Source organism: Pagrus pagrus (genome assembly GCF_965226575.1).
Source record: "Pagrus pagrus genome assembly, chromosome: 24".
NCBI lineage: Eukaryota > Metazoa > Chordata > Actinopteri > Spariformes > Sparidae > Pagrus > Pagrus pagrus.
The window spans coordinates 11554927-11576981 of record NC_140206.1 but is presented as its reverse complement, the minus strand read 5'-3'; the positions used below and the strand labels follow the sequence as shown (position 1 = coordinate 11576981).

General features: G+C 43.1%; 1 protein-coding gene across 6 annotated transcripts in view; it reads right to left on the bottom strand.

Annotated features, from left to right (window-relative positions):
• Positions 1-10627: 10627 nt before the first annotated feature.
• The window catches only part of zranb3 (zinc finger, RAN-binding domain containing 3), a 125725-nt gene continuing 114297 nt past the window's right edge, over positions 10628-22055 (bottom strand). For all 6 annotated transcript variants that reach the window (XM_084347157.1, XM_084347158.1, XM_084347156.1 and 3 more), the window contains 5 exons: positions 19710-19850; positions 16059-16217; positions 15010-15202; positions 12095-12226; positions 10628-11387 (listed from right to left, as the gene is read on the bottom strand). In XM_084347157.1, the coding sequence (XP_084203283.1) occupies positions 11289-11387; positions 12095-12226; positions 15010-15202; positions 16059-16217; positions 19710-19850 (724 nt within the window). In that variant the 3' untranslated portion in view covers positions 10628-11288. The remainder of the gene's footprint in view (positions 11388-12094; positions 12227-15009; positions 15203-16058; positions 16218-19709; positions 19851-22055) is intronic.

The window sequence follows — 22055 nt, the reverse complement described above, 5'->3', positions numbered from 1 at the left end:
CTGCTGGTTTGTTTCATTAGGGAGAGCATAATGACCCTGCAATCACAACACCAAGAAAATACCTACCCTAATAATTATTTTCCTCCTAATGGTTCAGTTTATACTCTGCTATGGCTTTTGTCATCAGAGCCACAACAACTGAAAGGATTTCTTATAATAGTGCACGAGGAAACAGCGAAACTGGCTCCGTCAGTGAAAAAGATCCGCCTACCTGCACCTCTGAAGCTCACAAATTAACATGTTATATAACATTTAACCCCTGTAGCACAACAACCGCTAGCTGATTCCCCCTGCTAAGTTAAGCTAATCGCCTGCTGGTTCTAGCTTCATACCTAGCATACAGACAAAACACTAGTGCAGGGCACAATGCCGCAGTGAATGGTTTGATGAGTGTGAAAATGATGTGAATAATGGGCTATGCCTTTAGTCACCAAATCTAAAATTAAATGTACACACATAGGAGACAAAACACTGAATAAGGCAAGTACCAGAGACTTGGATTATCTATACAAAGGAGCCGTTGGTATCCCAACATCTCATGAAGATATTTTCTATTTCTATTTCTTTGCAAAAAGATATGTTAGACTGCTCTAAACCAGTCTGATTTTGGTTTCTTTCATGTTGTAATGAGTCAAACAGTGAAAAGAGTTGTTAAAAGTGATGAATCCACAAAGAATTATCACTCAACTCTGCAGTTCCCCTCAGCTCTCTGGAGCACTTTACGACTTTTTAGCTCAGTATTTTTGTTTTACGGCCTTACACTTTTGGTTTACTTTTACACTTCTCATTAGCCTCATTTAAAGCAACAGCAGGAAGCTGATTTCAACGGAAAAAGCACTACTAAGTCAATTAGAAGCAACCTGTTCAGTAAAAAAGGGCGGAAAGACAAATTACCAACAAACTAGGGACCACAGTGAAGCATTTAGCAGCTAAAGAGAGGTTTCTCAGGAGTTGTTGGAAACCGGAACAGCTAAAAGGAGAGTGAATATTAGACTTAAATTAATCAGGTGGACACAAACACAACTTCAAATAAATGCTAATATTGCTAAAGTCTGAAGAGTTAGCCTCCTTATCCCTATCAAAGGACAGAGTTTCCATTATAACAATCAATGAGTAGTGACAAAAAATAGGCCAACCTGGCTTATTGATTCAGAATATTATAAAGTCAACAAAGATGAAACAAGAAGGAGTTTTTTAAGAGACGGCAGTGACCTTGCAAAAATATGCAATTCATTAATTTTGTTTGCTTGCTTTGGAGGAAGCTCCTCAGTAAAAAAAGGGGGTTTTCCTTTACACAGAACACATGACAAATAAAGAAGTAGACTTTGTGCAACTAAATGAAGTCTGGTGTCTAACTGAAGTCTGTTTATATGTTGGACCTAAGTCTCAGTCATCCTCAAGTAGCACCAACACTCAGCACAGAAATATACGGAGGTCAGTACTTTCAGATATTTGAAAATGATCAATAAAAATTTGAAACCGCCTAGACTGGCTTTGATGTCAAAGGAGTTACTGAAGACCAAACAAAGTTATTTACAAACAAGAATAAACATCTAAAACTCTGCAGAGGTTTATTCTGTGTCGAACATTCTCACAACCTTTTTGACCTTTAGTCTGACATTTTGATTGGCCAGTTTGCTTACAGTGATTATTTGCCGGAGGGATTGCCAACTAAAATAACCCACGATCATCAAGCCGTTACAAGTTTCGAGGACGTAACTGGACTTAACACGAGAGAAGCGGCTACTCCAGGTTTGATGATCCAGGTTTCCGTGGGAGATACAGCTGGGTGTCATCGGCGTAGCTGCGCAACAAAATGTTATGGATTATGCGGTGGAGTGGGAGTATGAGGAGGAGGATGAGTTGGGTTATTGAGAAAGCTGAATTGGAAAGGTAGGAGTCGAGGCTTTCCAAAGCTGGATTTGGGTCGACAGAGCATAGAAATCTGGTTTTCTGTGTGTGCAGTGGCAGGGTGAAGCGGTGGGGGTGCTGCCAAGGGTTTATTGATATTTTAAGGTGAAGCAGCGCAGATGAAAATAGTGACTCTGGTTTCAGCTTTGAGTTATGATAATGGTATCTTGCTTCTATAACTGCCGCAGTTCCATAAAATATATTACACAATAATGACAAGCAATAAAAACTATATGTTTTTCTACCTGCTGAGCCAGACAAGCACAGCAGGTAGAAAAAGCAGCAATATGGAAATGTTTTGCCTTTGTGTCCATACTTAACATTTTTCTCTTTGTTCACCTAATGTCAAGTATTACAGTGCTGACATTGAGATAATGACGCTAAAAGATTGGAAACATCTGTAATCTTCTATCAACGTGTCCTCAACAACAGACGTGTTTGTGTGTGTGTGTGTGTGCGAGGCAGCGATGTGTGCTTTTGTGTGTGCATTTGTGGGCGTAACAAAGCTAATCCTCTGTGTGTGTGTCTGAGAGAAATATCCAAAAGACGAGATGCACCTGCTGCCGGGTAATTCCTCCAGTGTGTGTGTTCATGCCCTCTTATTGTCTTGCTTTTCTTCCTTCTGAATCAACCCCTTAGTAATTTGACAAAAGCTCAATCACTCGATCAGTCCGACACTATCAATAGCTTCGGCATATTTGTATCTTTGGACAGTGCGCTCACTGTAAACCTGCATATTCATAAAAATGCTGCATCTTTATTTGCTCTATTTTGCTGAGTATGTTTGATTGTTGTCTTCACTGCTCATTTTATTACTCTCTATCCGCCTCTTTTGCTCTGTTGCCAAAGCAAGCAAAGTTCCCCACAGACATTATTAAAATTTCATCTGAATTTAACTGATCTATTAAGGAGCCACAACCATGATGCTGCATGTTATGTAAAGAAATGCACTGCAGTCGAATATGAATGGATACATGGATCAAATAATTAGACGGTACCGTTGGGACTAACAAGGACTCAGTTGAGGTTGGAAGAAGATGGAAGGATCTTTCAGTAAAGACGAAATTGAAAGATGTGAAGGTCAGAGGACTCTTAAGTCGTTAGTATGCCTCAAACAAAGTGGTTGTTGGATCGTTCAGTAGCGTCTGAAACCCCCTCCTACCTTTCCAACGGTTGAATCCACAGGGGCCGACGGTCCAACGATCAATTGAATGCCCTCAAGGAAAAGCTGTTCAAAACTGAGTGACATTATCCCCATTTGTAGATTGATTGTGTCTTTTCCCTCTCTGTGACATACCCGATCGCCAGGCAAGGACATTATAATTGGATAATTTTACATTTAATGACAGTGTTTGCCAACGCCAATCCATGCTTCCTAGAATATCTGAGCTTGGCAACTATGAAATGGTTGACGTGAGGGAAACATTGTGGTTGAGGCAAATAAACGACAGTAAAAGGAATAGTTCAGCATTTTAAGGAATGTATTTGCGTTTTTGCAGACCGTTTGAAAAGAAAATTGATACCACCTAAATATCAAGCTACAGTCAGGAGATGATTAGCCTAGCTTAGCATACCAGACAGGAAGCACGGGGAAACAGTGAGCGTGGCTCTGACTGTACATGTTATATTGTATATAATCCATGGATAATGTGGCCCATGTGCTATAGCCAAGGTTAAACCCACCACGATGTCACCCATTCGTATGTGGACTACTATTTTAAAGGGCGTTATGGTCTTCACCCTCTTCGTTTTTGCGACCAGAAGTGACCGGAGGAACAAGCTAAGGAGGATATCCTGATTGGATCTGACTGAGAACCAGAGGACACACCATAGTAGTGACTTTTGCCCTTGCCCTGCAAACATCCTTAGTCCGCCACTGGTGTCTACATCTATTACTGGCCACATCCTGTTATTTCATCATGGTTACAATTATGTCTGGGAACAATAGGTTAAATAACCAGGAGCAGAGCGAATACTGTAATATTTATCCTGTTCAAATAGGATTTATATCTCAGCCGGGTGCAGCGACCTATTCGAGTGTCCGCTGGTTGGCTGGTAACCTCACGGTGACAACAAGGCTTTTATGCATCCTGCATTGGCACTGGATTTAAATGATAAGATGACAAAACAGGTGGTAACATTTGCCATCCAGCTGCTGTCAGACACTGACCACCTGATTTTCTGTTAGTAATTTGCTGCTAGCAGTGTTGCATTTTCACTAACACACCTGATATGAATCTAGGACATCATGCCTTCAAAACTACCTAAAAAAATAAAAGTTATCCGACGCTATGAACTTATATAAACACTGGCACGACGTTAACTCAATTATTACACTCTCAGGAATAACCACGGATGCTTCTGCCTTGTGTTAAATGGTCCAACTCGCTTCTCCAGGTATATCCGAACACCTCGCTCCTTTCATCGCGGCTGGCAAACCTGCCCGCTATCACATAATTAAATAAGATTTATATCATCACATAGAATAATTCTGTGTGGGCTGATGATGGTGAATGTCGCTATAGCCAACCCCCCCTCCCCACCTCTTTTTTTTTTTTTCTTGCACCAGCCCACTCACACAGTAATTGAGAAACTGGCATAACTGAATATACAGGGAAAAAAAAGGGAAAAAAAAGTGGTGTGGGTGTGAAGATGTCCACGGTTGAGTGGCCAAATGCAACCCACTCAAACAGCCAATTGTGAGAGTACTTATCAATAAATTTCAATGGACGTTTGTGACACAGGTATAATTGACTTTGCATCAGAATGAAGTCAGATTTACATATATGATGAAAGATTGATGATAGCGTTTCACTACACATTTTCATTCACTTTGATTTCATTTAGCAGCATCAAGGGAAATCATTTTCACTCTAATCTGAGGATGACCTTCATATTTTTTTGTATCTTTTGCCACGAAACACTCATGATATCATAAACAAAGAAGGCAAGGTGGTCACGGTGATTAAACGATCTGCTCTTCAGTGGATTAATAGGCTTAGCTCTTTGCTAATGATGGAGGGGAGGCCTCGCAGTAGCTTACACCGCAGATTCAAACAGCCCTAAAGGAAAAAGTACATTTAAATGCAAATATAACTTCACAGGACGTTAATAACTGTGCTGAGAAAAGGTGTTTCCTTCCTTCTTGATTTCATCGGACTAATTTGGTAACTCAAAAAGCCTCCGCCAACGCTGAACAACTCTCCAACTTACACCCGAAAAAATCGCTCCTAACACTTCCGACTCGAGTTTCTTGGCCTTTGCAAACTTATCCCAAACTTTTGGAATCGACTTGCTAGTTTTATAATTACAGCTACAAGGTGATAATCATCTAGTGGCAGAAATCCCAGATCTGGACCACCACCAAAGGCGAATCAATTGTTGCCGAGACCAAAGCCAATCTGTCCACCGATATTCACTGAAAGGCGTTCATACAGTTTGAGAAATAACAACCTTTCAATGCGGACAGAAGAGCTAATCTTGCTGTTGATTCCCAGTTTAATATACGATAAAATCTGCAAACCTGTAGCTCCGTTTTTAGGTGCATGATGATGTGCAAGAAGGTGAGCTGCGTGCAGGTGAATTGGGCCGAGGTTCCCTTCTGGCATCCATAAAGCATCACACACTCTAATCTGAAATGCAAAGAGGCTGAGAACAGATGAACCGAAGTTAAGTTAGAGGTGCCAGGAATCCACAAAATGTTTGACTGGAAACTAAAAAAAGACTGCTTTAGTAGACGTGATCCAAACATGTTTCGCCAGCTGGAAAGAAGCGACCACAAAGAGGACAGGCGGTTGATATTTTTTCCCGCAATGACTGAAAAGTGCCTCAATTTGTGCTTTCGCATGACTGTGTGGAAGTGTTGGTAAATATGAAGACAAAGTAAAGAAACGATGGGGACATTTTGTCAGATTCCTTTCGCCTGACTCCGTCGCCCCTGCATTGATCTGTGACAAGATATCCGCCGTTGTTCGGTCGCTCATGACGCGTGTTCAAGGCATTATGGGGATGTTGTACGGATGGAGCACAGGGCTGATGGAAGACAGTCGCAATCGCCCTCTTCTCATTAGACGCAGGGCTGTCTGTGCTCATTAGGCCGGCAGCAGCGCAGCGGGGATCTATTCTCCTGAGGTGACCAAAGGTGCTTACACAGACCTTCCAAGTCTCAGTAATGATGCCCCAGACCTGTCACTCTTGTCACACGACTGACATGACCTTTTTCTGGCTCGCGCGCCGAAAGGTAAAAAAAAATATAAAAAAATCCTAATTTCACACGATGAGGCAAGAGAAGTCCTCTTTCCCCCCCCCCCCGAAATTTGAAAATCTGCCCGTTTTTTTTTACCACCGTGGAACTTTCCGCTGAAGTCAACAAAGATTATTTCCTGCGAATTTATCGGCAAATTTAAGTGATTGCGATTCAGGGTTTTAATCCGAGCACAAAAGCCAGACCTTGCCATTAAGACCTATGAAATGCAGGCATGCTGAGCCGCGACGGAGCGGCTGAATAGATGTCTGGGAGCAATCAATGAAAGATGGCTGATCACTGGCCGCAAAATGAAATGGGAGATGAAAAGATGTCTTTTAAGGCTCATGAAAGGGGAACTTGTCGGAGGGCGTTTTGTTCTGCTTTCCATTTCTAACCTCAATCTTCTGAACACGGCACACATGAAAGGGAGAAACGGTTATACTGTAGCATACTGTGGCTTTATTCCACCGATGTCAAGAGCCATTAGGGCTTCCTTTTCATTGAATACTCAACAGCGTTTTGTTTATACACAGATTAATACGCTGACACAGGCATTCTTAATGATACTAAAAAATAGATGAGATTACATCACTCCTAAATTGCATTAGGCACTGACGCCGTGTAAACGACATGGTCACATCCAGGCCTCACAGGGGCCTTTTCCAAACAAAGCTTGATTGTAATGGGCCACATGAAGCGCCAATTTAGCCCCACACGAGCTCCAACATACAAATGAGAGCGAGCCACAGTGAAGACATACATTAATCCTAGCCAGATTGGGGACTGTATGAATTATACTAAGAACCTTATCTGTTATTTCCCCTGATCTCCTGCTGGGTGAATTGATTGCGTTTTTGGTCTTAATCCGCAGCATGCCTCGCATCTTGGGAGACAACCAGGGAGCCATCTTGAATAAATAGAATTTGGACTTGACAAAAGCCACCTCCAGCTGAGCAATGAGAAAGCATCCTTTTACCAGCGCACATCCCCTACTACGCGGAATGACATTAGGAAATGGCCAGCCACGGTTTACATGGCACCGTTGTATTGATTTTCTGTTCCTCGCTTCAGCTGCAGTTTCTCTTGGAATATCATTTGCGTGTATGACACTCATCAGGATGGATAAGCCCATTTTAGAAAAACTCCTTCTGTTGCGGCGGTCCTCAAGACACATCTCTATGCAACCAGAGAGGGTGTTTTAATGAGATTAATTAGATCGCTTATGAGTGATGGTCCTCCACCAATTACCTGGGCCATAATACCGTTTTCCTCCACCCAGGGCGTCGCGCTCTGCCGAGCGGTGCCAGCCTTCTGCGAGCGCGGGGCTGCGGCAGGAAATGATTAATCATCTCATCACCATCCCAAGAGATAATATGACAATAAAGACAAAAGCCTCTCATCGGCTGTAGCTGTTTAAAGCCAAGAACCGCTTCCTAAACGCCGACTCCGGAGTTCAATTACACGATACGGGCGCATCCTTTTAGAATACAAGCTTTTTTTGATGTTGTACCACAACACCACAGAGGTCTGACTGGAGGTCCGCTCCTTTTCTATAATGAGGTTCTGCAGTTCACATTCCACCCAATGACAGAAAACCAGAGGTGCTTTGGCAAGACAGAGACGGTGCCGCTCCTGTTTTTCACTCCTGAAGGAGAGCAGCGGGGTACGACCTCCCTCGTGTCTATTTCCTTTTCCTTGCTGAAGGGCAGGGAGGGTCACAGACACAGAGGCATCACAGTGGAGAGTGTGGCAGCCAGGAATCAAACCACAGCAGGATTCAGCCACGGATTGGAGAGCCGGCGGCTGCACGCAGCGTGCCGTGCAGGCTTTTATTGGCCCTTCTCCATCACACCTGTCACACAAGATTGGGTTTGTAGAAGCGCTTCCTTCAGCTGAAAAGGGCCAAAGTAGATTATGGGGGCAGGCGAGGTTGAAATGGAATAACCAATGGAATGGGGCCAAATATAACGCCTTTCTGTCTGAATGCAAATCATGATTGAATTATGAATAATTTGTACAGTTTACTGTCAAGTTTTGCCTGGTTGGAAGAGCAAACATTTTCATGTCACAGACCCCCAAAAAGACACATTCTGCCTCCATCCTGCGGGGAGATAATATTGGAAATGAAACCTGCGATGACAACAATCATTCTCATACAAAATGTTAGGCCTGTAATTAGAGAAATTCCTATGGAATTGAGTTACAGTGACATTAATCTATTTCTCAATTTGCTGTGGACCCCCAGGAGTCCTGTGGCGGGCCCCTAGGGGTCCTCTGACCCACATTGAGAACCACTGCTGCAGCTCTGACAGAAGCATGTCCAGGAAATGTATTGCTCTTCGAACGATCCTTTCTTCTGTATGTTTGTGATAAGATCGAATCAAAATGTGTTAGTCTAGGGCTGCAACTAATGATTATTGTCATTGTCAATTAATCAATTCGTTTTTGGTCTATAAACTGCCAGAAAATGTTAAAAAAAAAACAAAAAAAAACATTGATTGGTGTTTCCCAAGACCTCAGGATAACGTCCTCATGTCTTATTTTGTCCACAACCCAAAGATATTCAGTTTACTGTCACAGAGGAGAAGAAACCAGAATATATTCACATTTAAGAAGCTGGAATCTCAAAGTTAAAAAGGTCAGTGGGAAGCTCCTTTTTCCCACAGAAAACGCTGCTCCTGAAATGCCTCGTCAGTAGTCCCGCCTTTAATTCTGTGACTTTGTGACATCACACTACATCACCATGTCACACATTTATGCCTAGCAGTGAGTTTGGCCTGAAAATGAGCGTAACAGTCTCCTTTAAATAAAAAATCTGATTAATCTCTGATCAGAATAGTTGGTGATTCATTTAATAGTTGATAACTAATCGATTTATCGTTGCAGCTCCATGTTAGTCCACCTATCTGTGCCTCCTACGTAGTTTTATATCACACCAGACTCCATTAGATTCCTGTTGTACTTGCTGCTGTGGTGTTTCTGCACCTCTCTTTAATTCCACTTGCTCGGATTTTCTTCAGATGGCGCCATTTTTCTTTTCTTTTCCTATTGTCTGTGATTTTCTAACTATATGTAATTATTTCCGCCAGATATTTGCCAGGCTAATTTTGGCCATGTGACGTCCGGAGTGTGCCGTGTTGCTATGAAACCTGTTGAAACGTCTCTGCAGCGGTGGCACCGAGGCAAAGAAGTTGATTGCACTTGATGGTAAAAGTGAGTTTGGCTCCGACGCCGGCTTTAAAGAGAGAGTGGAGGGGAGGGGAAGGGGGGGGGGGGAGTGTTAGACGGAGAGCAAACACGCGAACCTCTGCGGCCGTCCGTCGCTGTTTGAGTCCATCTTTATTACTGTCATCACCTGTGGAGGTAATGTTTTTCCTCTGGGCTGATAGGTTGTCCAACGCAAACAGTGTCACGCGGCTGCAGCGCCGCTCTTTACCCAGCAGACCCTTTGGGAAGAACGCGAGACGTCTTCATCTTGGGCGCTGCCTCATTATGGCTCCATCTGACAAACACACACACCACTTCCTCTCCCTTCCCATGTACACTTCTTCCGTGCCAAACACACGCGCTTTATTTGCGGAACGCACAGGAAACACGCTCGGCTACACTTTTGCACTATTCCCCTACTCCTTCTCCGGCGCACACACACCACACACACAGTCACACACCTTTTGGGTGTAATAAAACAGCAGATCAGAGTCATTGGCTGCTGACAGGGACTGACTCTGAAACCTGCTGTTGTTGGAAGGCTGCCTGGGAGATGTTCATTACTCACAAAGCTTGTCGGTTTGGACAGGAGAGGAACAACGGTCTTATTAAGTGGAGACCTGGAGCAGCCGTAGGGGAAATACACACACACCCACACGCGCACCCACATGGGCTCGGAGAAAGTTTGAAGCCGCGGCTTCGACCGAGCGCTCTGATAGGCTGAGAGAAGTTGGGGCTGCCAGAAAAATGTAAAACTTTTCCAGCGACGGTTGGAATTTGCTGAGTTTGGAGTTTGACGCGGCTGACAGACAAGACAAATCGTGACACGGCGACACTTGCGACGTCAAACCGCCGGGCCTCAGCGCCGAGAGAGGAAGTCAAATTCTGCTGCGGAGGAATGTGACGGCCTCGTTTTCACAGGAGCCTGCTGGTATTGATTGGAGTTTCTGATGTCTGTCTGGCTCATTGTATAACTCTCACAAGAAGAGATTCAATATTCCCGACATTGCTGAACCTGAAGCCTTGTTTCCATAGTAACTCTGCTCTCCGTCTCTCTAAACATAGCCCTCCTGACTGACTTTAGCCCCGCTCAGATCATCAAGCACAGCTGAAGAGGAGGTAGATGCGTGGACATGGACAATAATGTTCCTGACTTGAGGCGATGAAACGATTTGCCGGCTTGTCAGAACAGCCAACGTCTTGGTGTATTTACAGTCCGAGCCGTGGTTAAAGCACCGGAGGAACAGAAGAAGACAACATGAAAACAAGATGAAAATAGGCTTTTATTTCACTGGAGAGCGTTAATACATCTTACAAAATGGAAGATTAACGTGGCGCCACTTGTTGAGGGCGCCAACGAGGACACTTGCGTGATCTGCCGTGGAGTTTTTAATCACAAAGCCCCCGATTTATCCCTCACCTGCTACTTTTCACCAAGTTTGCACAATCCTAAAATAGCAGCATCTCTCTAAACAACCTGCTCCATTTCAGCCTCGAGCAAAAGGGGGCCGTCATAAATCAAAACTACCGCACTTGTGACGGTTCGGGGACGAGAGAGGAGATGGCTGAATTTGCATTTGATGCAGTCTTATATGTGTTGTTTTTTTTAAAGTAAATCTCCACAGCTACAAGCAACAGGACACCACTGATTTAATCGTGAGGTAGAGGTAGATCTTTAAGTGATATGAAGGGAACGTGGCCTTTTGAAAGGCACTGCTGATGCTTTAAAGGGGCACTATGTAGTTTTGGAGAAGAAATTAATTGTTTAGTCTTCCCCAAAACTACATAGTGCTCCTTTAACGTGAGCTTTGTCTGTGAATAATCACGATGCGTCTTCATCCACGCTGTCACAAATCACATCAGCGAGGATTCAATTTGATTCAGGAAATTCAAACGCCAGTATAACCCTTGCTAAACCTCCGTTTCATTTCCTGATGAAGAACCTGCTGATGTCTGACGCAACCTTGGAGGCTGCGGCGCTCTTCCTCATCTGGCTCCGTTCTTTGGCTTGCTGAGCCGTCCTCTGCGGAGAGAAAAATGAGAGCATGATGTAAGAGTTAAATCTGCAGTCTGCGCCGAAAGAGAGAAGAAAAAAAGTGCGATCAATATATTGAGCATCTCTAGATTAAAGTGTCTGAACGGTGGCATAAACAGCGAGAGGATCCCCTTATCGGAACGCCGCAGTTCTCCACATCAGTTTAGATACGTCAAAATATGAAGCGTCTCCTTCCAAACTGACACCCACTCTGACAAAAATGCTTTCTGGCGTGAAAGTAAAGCACATTTTAGCTGACAATGAAAGCTCTGTTTTATTTTGAAACCTTCTGCTCTGTTTTCCAGATTGGAATTGTCTGTGATTATGAAATATTGACCGAAGACGCTCATGAAGAAAATGTTCCCAAGACAGATGTATAGCTTTTTTGCAACAAATGCTATATATCAATATGTCATACAGCCACATCATGTGATGATATTACAGGCAATATATAGCTTTGTGAGGGATGGTACGACTTTTGATCAATGTGTTTGACCATGTATCACATTACTGTCACCACATGTGATCCTCAACATGAAGGATGAGGCTTTCTCTTTATATGGGGATAAAGGAGAGGTCCATCCACTGTGCACCTTAAGTGTTAGACAAATTGCTTTTGCCCCTTAAGCCCTTTGGCTCTAAAAGCCGGTGCTGCGGTTGTTACGGGTGCAGCGATGCGGAGTGTTTGCACGTACGGCCTTGTGGCAGACGGTGCAGAGCGTCTGAAGGTTGTCCAGAGAGCACTGTCCTCCTCCGCTGTAGACTGGCCGAATGTGGTCGACCTGCCAGAAATCCCCTTCGACCGGAGCGCGGATCATCTCGTTCAGCTGGAAACACACATAGAAAGAAAAAGCGAGCGTCTCAGTACACTGACTACCCTTGGATGCTCTCTCATACCGCTCTAAATTGCCAAAAACAAGCTGTGATTGCGCCTCCCTCCCAAACCATCCATCTATGCTCAAGTTAATTTTTTCAACTGATGTGATGTCTTTAGCAAAGCTCAGTCTTCTTCTCCGAGAGCTAAAGTGACCTGAATTGTTATTTTACGGCACACGCACACACACAAACACACAGACACACACAAGATCATTCATATTAAACAAATCTCTGCACCGCGGGGGCACTTCTGCAATGCGCTCCACAATAAAAGAAGATAAAAACAAATAAGTCTCAAGGACTGCACATGACAGTGAGGCACATAAATGGCAGAAATCTACAAGAGGAAATAATGAAAGAAAAGTACAGGAAACGGCCGCTGATAAAGGTTTAAAGTGCTGAGATTAATGTAAGAATCAAACTGATGCTTCAGGTACAGCCATGTAATCCACCAAAATGTTGCTGGCCTACATAATGTGCAGCTGTAGGGAAACGTAATGATTGAGTACATCTTAATCTGCCGAGCAAAGAAATTAGGTTACATAAACCACAGGGAATAACATGCTACAGTAGGATACACACATCTTTAAGCTCTTAACGGCTTTTAAGAATTATATATATATACATATATATATTTATATTTATATTTATATAGAAACACCATGCGAGAGGTTTCCTGTGAAGATGATGCTTCTAATCTAATCTAGTGAATAAGATTGATCAACATTTAAAGGGGCAATATGTAAGAAATGACAACACAATGTGAAGAAATAGCAGTTTAGATGTTATGATCTCTGTATTGTGCTGCAGAGATATCCACTGAAGTTAGCATGCTAACCAGCTAGCCCCGCCCCGTCCCAGTCCACACATCCTGTTCTAGCGGTGTAAGCATCAACAATCCCCTGGTCCTTGAACTCCCAGTCCGGACCGCTAAATGAGCTAACTAGCTAAATTTAGCAGCAGTTAGCAGTTACTCTGGTGATATGCTGCCCCCTATTTGTTGTTGACAGGTGGACAATTGTTACATTTAAGTTGCTAGCACCCTTACTGTACCTAAACCTTGTGGCCTTGTGCTATGTACTACAAAGTGTTAGCATGTTAGCATACTAAGATTTGATTCAATTTCATTTAATGTAAATAAAGTGTGTAGAATGAGCTGCACACACTATAGCATTTATAGCCAAAGCTAATTTGCAATGCCCGTCGCTACCCTCATTACCTGCTAAACGTTAGCATATTAACATTGCTATTGTGCTCATGTTAGCATACTAAAAAGGTTAAACCAATATAGTGCACATGGTAAACTTCAGTACATTAACATTTAAGCACGGTGATATAAGCTAGCTTAAAGCAGCACTGTGTCTAAATACAGCTTAACAGAGGTTTTTACAGCAGCATATTATTGAGCTCCAGTGGAGCAGTGAGGAAACAGTGGGAACAAAATGACTTGGAAACTGGGCCAGTATGTTGCCTGCTGGTGCGGATCTGAACAAAATGTTTTGTTTTACACTGACAAGAAATAGAAAACAGATGAAAAGAGGGCAAAAGAAGAAAGAAAGAAATACAGACCAACAGAGAGAATACCGGGCGAGCGAGTTGGAGAGCAAAATGTGAGTGCGAGAATTGGAAACAGAAAGAAAAAGCCTGATGGGAGGAATTTGAGGCAAAAACTCCATTTTCCTGCTTTGAGTGCTACTCTGTCGACATTAAGGCAGCGAGCTGGAATTGATCCCAACAGATTTAAAGAACAGGCCTGCTCACGGGGGCAGAGTTCACCTCTCACACACACACTCACACACACACACTCACACTCTCCAGTCAATTGAACCTGCTTTTGTGCCAAAACCGTGCACCTTGCTACACCGGGCCTCCACTACTACACACTTACACACACCGCAATTCTGCTCCGAGCACAGAAAATCCACACACACACACCAAAATACCAGTACACACATGGCCAAATTCTGTTCCACACATACTCGCACACACCGAAACACCCCAAGGTACACATCAAGACCCATCTATACATGTACACACACCATGAAACAAACGCACACACACCAGAACCCCCAGTATGAACCAAAGAATGAGCCTATAATCTCAAGGCTCCTCAACCACTGCGGCGTCTTATCGTGTGGCTGAGTTTGTTTCCTCTAAAGCTCGGTGCATCGATCGGCGCTGATGCTGCTGCCGGCGGCACTGGGAAGAGAGGCGAATGTGTGTGTTTGTGTGTGTGTGTGTGTGTGTGTGTGTGTGTGTGTGCGTGAGGTGGAGGGAGGGAGGAGGGGGGCTGGCTTTGCAGGATAACAGACAACCAAATCAAACAGGCTTACTGGTCGAGGCCTGGCACTGGGAAAAAAAATCAATGGGCCCAGCAATCCATTTACTGGGAGCTGGCCCCCTGGAGTGCAGATCAACCTGTGTGTGTGTGTGTGTGAGTGTGTGTGCGCATTTGTGCGTAGGTGGGTAGGATGGAGAATACAGGGTGCTTTTATTTTTGCACTTACACAGACAAAAAATGGCTTTCCTTGTCAGTTACTTAGCTCACATCAGGAGACGGCTGAGATGATGTGTATATTGTAGTTTCTATGTTCCAGTATAAGGTTGTTGTTGTTCCTTCAACCTTATTAGAATGTTAGCATGCTAGCACGCTAACCTGAGGTGGTGAAATAGAAAGATATGTTTGTATGCGGCTTCTACTAAAACACCCATTAGAAAAATTATTGCTTTCTACCTGTTTGAGAGACAGCTGGGCGAGCCAAGTGTTCTCCAGCATCTCCTTTCGCTCGGAGGGCGGGGCGTCGCGGACCTTCAGGAACAGGTCGTGGGCGTGGAGGCCGCAGTGCTGACAGATGCCTAGCTCTGCCTCCATCACCCGCGAGCGCATGTACGTCCGGCTGGAGCGCAGCTGAAACTCCTCCTGACACCTAGGGGTGGGGAAACGTAACAAATCTGTCCCACCTTCACGTTTACAACACCCAACAGCTGAAATCCTTTATTCATATTTATTCCACTGTAGTTGACTCTGCTGAAAGGAGACATTGTATGTAGATAATAACATAACACCCAGGTATACAGCAGGGAAGTCTCTCACCTTGACTGATTGACCTGAGGCAGCCATTGAAAACCACTCGAGGAAATTGAATTTCCACTTTAAATGAGTAGCAGATATAAAGGGATACATAGACATTTTTCCACTTAAAAGAATTCAGTTGACGGTCTCATTCAGAGTGACCAGAGGAGAGAGTGAAGCTTCCTGCTCAGGGACAGCGAGACACTGAAGAGTGACAGGAAAGGGTGAGGAAAAAGGACTGTAACGACTATAAGACTTCCAGTCTGATCTGAGAAAGGCAATCTATTTTAGTCATCACAAAACATTATTCTTTCCACAATGCAGCAAGGTCAAGTCAACATCACACTGTTGCATTTTTAGATTTGTTTTGCACAAGAAACTCTTAAAGCTCGGAGTATGATTGAATTTTTTTATGTGCCAGATGGATGAGCTTTGGCACAGAAGACAATCGCTGCTGGAAAGTTTAAGTCAATCACACACAAACTGTTTGGAAAGTTAATTTATATGCTTTTCTTTGATTGGCACCTTAAAAAAGACTGCTTGGATTGTACCGTCGTCGTGAATCCCCCCCATCTGCTGCTAATGCTAAGACTTACATGCATCTGCTGTTTGACACAAGTCTGCTCCACACTTCAACCTGGAAATGTTCAATATATCCCCCTCGATAATTCACGTGTACGTAAAGCTGCGTATATTTAGTGTCACTCTACCTGTGGCTGCAGAATCGAGTGTCCCAGGCCCCGCCGGTGGTTGGGCAGGCCTGATGACAGGACAGACACAGAGGGACGCCGTCACTGCCCACCGCCTGCAGGAAGCCGGACTCTGGTGCCGGCTGCTCCTCTTCTATTTTACAGGAGTCCTTGTCCTGCCTGCAGAGACACATAGAGCAAGAAATGTGTGTTCGGCTGCTTGCGTTTATCTTGAGGTGCATTATGGGAAAATGTAGAATCCAATGTTTTTTAATCTCGACTTGTCTAACTACGTAATAAATGTTAAAATATCTCAGACTTTGCTGCTTCTACTTTGACCTTAAAAGAAAAAATCAGTCTCTTGCAAGTCTGCCTTCTTTAATTAAGTACAATAATAGTGATAAAAAGTGCTGAAGGGCCCCTTTAAAAAGACAAACTCAGAGCAGCAGGGCCGTTAGTGTGGCACGACTGATTACATTAATGTTGCGGAAATGTACAATATCCAGAATTTATCAAGTTAGTAGTGGAAACGGAGGCAGTACAGAGGATGTATTGAGTTTGTGTTGACAGAAACAACATCTACAAGTGAAAAAATGAAAAGAAAAAAAAAAGGAAACAGGAAAATTCACACATAAATGAAATATTTGAATCTCTATTTGGGATTTTATGATAGCTCTGTGTAGTGGAATAAATTGTATAAATGTGAACTTAGCAGCGGATCAAAGGCTGGGAAAATACTTGAATGTAGCGTCAGGAAATGACAAGATCCAGTATTCAGAGCTGTTTTCAATGTCGCAGGATATGGCGGATAAAATGCAGCCAATGCAGCTAAATAAATGGATTCCATCTGTGTGTGCAATCTATTCTCTCCATCTTTTTGATTCTGGCAGCGCGGCTGCTCCAGATTTTTTAGCCCTTTGTGCGGTAAACTTGAAAGAGACGTTACCTTGACCAACGCGATAGACTTCAATCTGCAAACCAGCGGCACCATTTAATGTAGAGCTAATTTCTAAACACAATTCGATGTATATTCATCCAATAAAAAATAAAAAAAACATCACGGTTTGCTCTGTGAGCTGTTGTCCATCAACTCTGCAGAGAGCAGAGGTGATGGACATATGGCTGGTGTGTGTGTGGGAAAAGTCTACATACTGTGTGTATAGACACGGTGGTGATGTATCCCCTTGTACAAGTATGTGTATGTGCATGCCTGTCCTTTTGGCAGAGGACAGCGGGTTTTGGGCATTTGCCATGTTGTCCCAGCAGGGTGTTAGAGCCACGTTGGAGGGGACAGATGGACTAAATTCTCTTTCCCCATGGTTTACAATTCAGACCGACAGAGAGAGGAACAAAGAGCCAGAGAGACAGAGCACTACAGAGAGAGATTTAATCATTGAAATGGAGAAGAAAAAAAAAAAACCCTCTAAAAAGGAACCTTGCTGCTTCAAAGTTGAGAAGATACCAAAAATTGGAAGTACCAAGAGACAAATGCTGTGCCAGCAACATCTAGTGGATGAAAGAGAGACAGAAATAGACGTTTTACTGGTGTGCCCAAACTGAGTATGGTGAAAACATGGTACTTGGTAGGAAGAAAATTAAATATTAACCTAGAAATACTTGGTTTGCTAGCGACTGCAAGTGTCGAGTGCTTGATCAAATCAAATAATTCAAACAGCTATTGAGGAATGTATTTGTGTTGCAATCATACCATCAACATGTTTTCATTAATTATTGTATGTGCTTTACGTTTAGCTTCAAAGCAATTTAAATTCATATATGCACAAAGGAAGCGAGCAAGTTGGCAGCTCTACGTTGCAGCATGAGGTAACTCTCAGAAAACTCATACTTCAAACCCCAGAAATCACGCAACATGCCTTCAGCAAACGGCACACAGCCTGCTAATGTTTACTGCCGAGCTGATCTCTGATGCTTCATAGCAAAGGAAACCAAAGGCACAAGCGAGGAAAAAAGATCTGACGCTGGTGAGTCCAGCTGTCAATCCGTGGAGTGCTTGTTCACTGATAATCAGGAGGCTGATGCTATGTTACAATTTTTTAATTGGTCGCTTCCTGTGGACAACAAGGCGACCACACCAGACAGTGGAAAAATCCAGTACATCTCAGCTATAACATTAATAATATTACAGCAAACAGCTGTGATTGTCACATGGCAGCATTTTCTAGGGCTGAGTATCATACATCGACACAATTGATCAAAATCAGGACATTGATACAGATACATTTCAGGCAATTAAAAGCTGTTACACAATCATTTTCACGTTGTTACCATGCTAACTATTATCATGTTAATGATAATAGCAAAGACTTCACTAAACATTTAAAAGACTGTTTAAAGAAAGCTGTGGTTTCACGAAACAAGCTAACTTATGCTAATCATCTTTTTGAGAAAATTATAGTCCTGCCACATTATCAAATAATGTATTTTTAATGTCCTTACTATGCTAGCCATTAGCACATACGCTAGAGAGCAATGTTAGCCTTTGCGCAGCATTTTAGCTTTTGCTAATCACATTTTAGAGAAACTTTAGTCTTTCACCAGACAAACAGCTAGCTTTTGCTAAGCATTTTTTGGAGAAAATTATAGTCTTGCCACTTTATTAAATTATCTTTGAAATGTCCTTAATATGCTGGCTATTAGCAAATTAGCTACAGAACAATATTAGCCTTTTGCTAAACAACTTATGCTAATCAGCTTTCTGAGAAAATAATTGTCTTGCCACCGCATTATCAAATTACCTTCCACTGTCCTTACCATGCAGGCTGTTAATACAGGGCATTAGTTTGTAGGCGATGTTAGCTTCTGATAAACATTTTAGCTTTTGCAAACACTTCCCAAGCTAGCTTTCACTTGGCATTTTTTGGAGAAAATTATAGTCTTGCCAGTATATCAAAACATCTTATGGTAAGTACTAGTGTTTTGCTGTAGAAAACTCTATCTTGTCACTTTGTCAAATTATTGTTGTGTTAGCTGGACAGAAATGTTACATTTTTCTTTAGATTTTCAGAGATGTTTTTGTGATTCCTCTAGCTGTACAATGTTTGGTGCACTAAAGCACAAATCCTGGTTGGCACCTTTAAGACACTTCCATAGGCATTTGTATGTAACACCAGTTGCTGTGTAGATGCGAGAAAGAGTGTGTGTTTGCTGCTGGTTTCCATAGTGATTCTCCCTCCTGGGGTGAGCTGGCCGTTGCATCTCACCCAGTAGATTGTATTATGGTCTATATTTACTGTACTAACACACTCAGCGGGCCTTTGTGCCTCTCCCACAAGGCAAATACGGATCTCCATGGAGACAGCTGAGGGAAGGAAAATGAAAATACACCAAATCCCAAAGAGGAAGCCGCGCGATGACACAAACCGCCCTCATGAACAGAGCATGAAACCTCATCTTTAAAAACCGCAAACACGACTGGACATGATCTGTTATACCTTAATACTGTCGGTGATGATTTTACATGTGTGACCAAGCAAACAGATTATATAGCAAGTGCATAATATCAGCTACATCCAGAGCTAATTTTGATATTCAAGACTCTGTTGCGTAAAACTCTCAGTCTAGAGGATATTATTTCAGACTTTTACAGACCTGAGGACAGCTTGACCTCTCCTGCCCTCAACATCCACCCACACATCTGTCCCTTCAACCTACCTCTCTGAAGCAGGTGGTGTTAGCGCAGCGGCAGACTTCCTCCTCGAGAAGAAGTTTTCCTTGGTGACCAGTCGCACGCTGCCTCCCTCCTGCTGGGCCTTGCTCAGGGAGGCCTGGGCCACCTCGTCTTTGCCGAGGTACCTGTGAAAAATGGGATAAACGGGGCTGTGAAGGACCGGAGGATTTGTTATATAACCAGAGAGCCTGATGAAGAGAGCTGATTCACATGTAGAGCATGGGGGAGTAGGTGCAAGAAGATAGATTCACAAACTCTCTCTGGACAGCATTAGTAGCAGGTAAGATGGGAAATTTGATGTTGCTCGAGCGTATCTGTAATCTTAGTCATCTGGTCGAGACTGCGGTAATCCTGGGACTCACCCACATGAATGTAACACACACCATCACCCACAGAACTGGCAAACTCCACAAACTGCCTCAGTGCAGTGCCAGATGCGCGTTTATATTTTTCTTGGCACCAAACTGTGCTTAAATGCACAAATCCTTACTTTCATTTATTTTTGATTCTATTTGTGTGCTTATATTCTGTTTGTCCTCTTCCCCTGCTGAATCCTATTACAGTTGCTGCTGCAGCAATCTAATTTCCCCACAGGGATCGTCAATCATCTAATCTAATCCATCTGCACTGCCACTGGTTTTTATGGCCCTTGTAACACAGACGCTAGGTGTGCGAGTCGAGGGATTGCGCGAAACACTACATGTCAATCTGGTCTGGATTAAAATGACCCCGGGATGTCAGAGTTGACATGAAGTAAAGGTGAGGAGGAGTCAGAGGGGGGGAAAAAATCACTGACTTGTTTGTTCTGGTGGAAGAAAATTGCTGAGGTCTTGAGAGAAAAGTGACCAATCAACAGATCTCCCCAGGTAACATAAAGGCTTTCAACAGAGGGATGATATAACACTCTAATGGTCCCCATAGAGCAATTATCCTTTCTCTGTCCTCCTCTACAAGAAGGTCAGAGGCCAAACTTCGCTAGTAAACACCGGTCTTGCAGCCGATAGAGCCTCATTGTCTTGCTCAGAGACACCATGGCAGAGTGGATATTATCTTATTCTGGGAAACAAACCAGCCACTACTTCACTAGCCAGCTACATACCAATACAGCAAAGGACCATTTTAGTTTTAAGAGATGGAGAAATTGTTAAAGACAGGACTGTCAAAGCTACATATCCACAACAGATTTAACAGGTTGTGTTGGGAGTTTTAAATGCGGAAATCGATTGACCACATACACCTACTTATTTTTCATTTTAAAAGAAGACACTTGTGTATGCTGAATCTTGTCCTCCGAACTATTTGTGATGTCACAGATCTTGCTCCTCTTAAATTCGGCTTTTCAATGAGCACAGAGACGATTTACTCTTCAGGGCAGATGAATGTGAAACGGCCTTCTAGCGTGCACATCGTTCCACGCAGTGAAGCAAAAACATTTTAACTCTGGTAACAAGGAGGAAAACACATTTTTGACTTTAAATAAACGGGACTATTTCTTCACACCGAGTCAAGGTGACATAGCACCTTTGTTCCGCACCCACAGAAAAGGTTTCTGTTTTATCGAGCACAAATAGATTCATTAGTGGCAATCAGTGAAAAGCTGCTCCGGCAAAGTTACAAAAATGTAGGCACCACTACTTAAATGGACCAATTAATTACTAAGAGAGCAGATGATGAGAAAAAAGATTTTAAAGTAGTGAAAAGCAAACTGGCGGCTTTAAAAAGTGAGGGCTACGCAGAAGAAATAGATGTAGAGACAGGAGGCGACGACTGTGTTATGAGGCTGTTTCACCGACGACTCAGGTGATGAAGCTGTCCGCTAATTGTTATGTAGGATGTCGTATCTCAATAACATTTGTTCTGACAGCTTTGTCAATTCTTAAACTATTTTTGAACTTGATGAAACTTCACTGCTGGCAGACAAACTGTAGCGCCGCCGCCTTTGAAATCAAATCGATAACTGGAACGGCTCCTAGAAACTGTAAGACTTGTAGACAAATGAGATCTATTTAACTAACTACGCAGTGAAAGACGCAAAGATCAAACATGCCTGTGGTTATATGTAGCACTATGTTGCCTTTTTAAATGTTAAAACCAGTTTACATTTTCCTGAACGAAACAGAGTGTCCGCCAGAAAATATATATAAATTGTCCTCAGGGGTGTGTGCCACCTGTACTCTGTCAGTGAATGGACTATCAAAGGCTTGTCGTCCTTTCATAGAAAAACAAATGTAAATATGAATGGGTTATTTAATTCTTCTTGAACGGCGACATGATGCGTTTCCATCCTGACTGCACTCTCTCCCTGATTGCTAATAAAAACACCAGCCTCC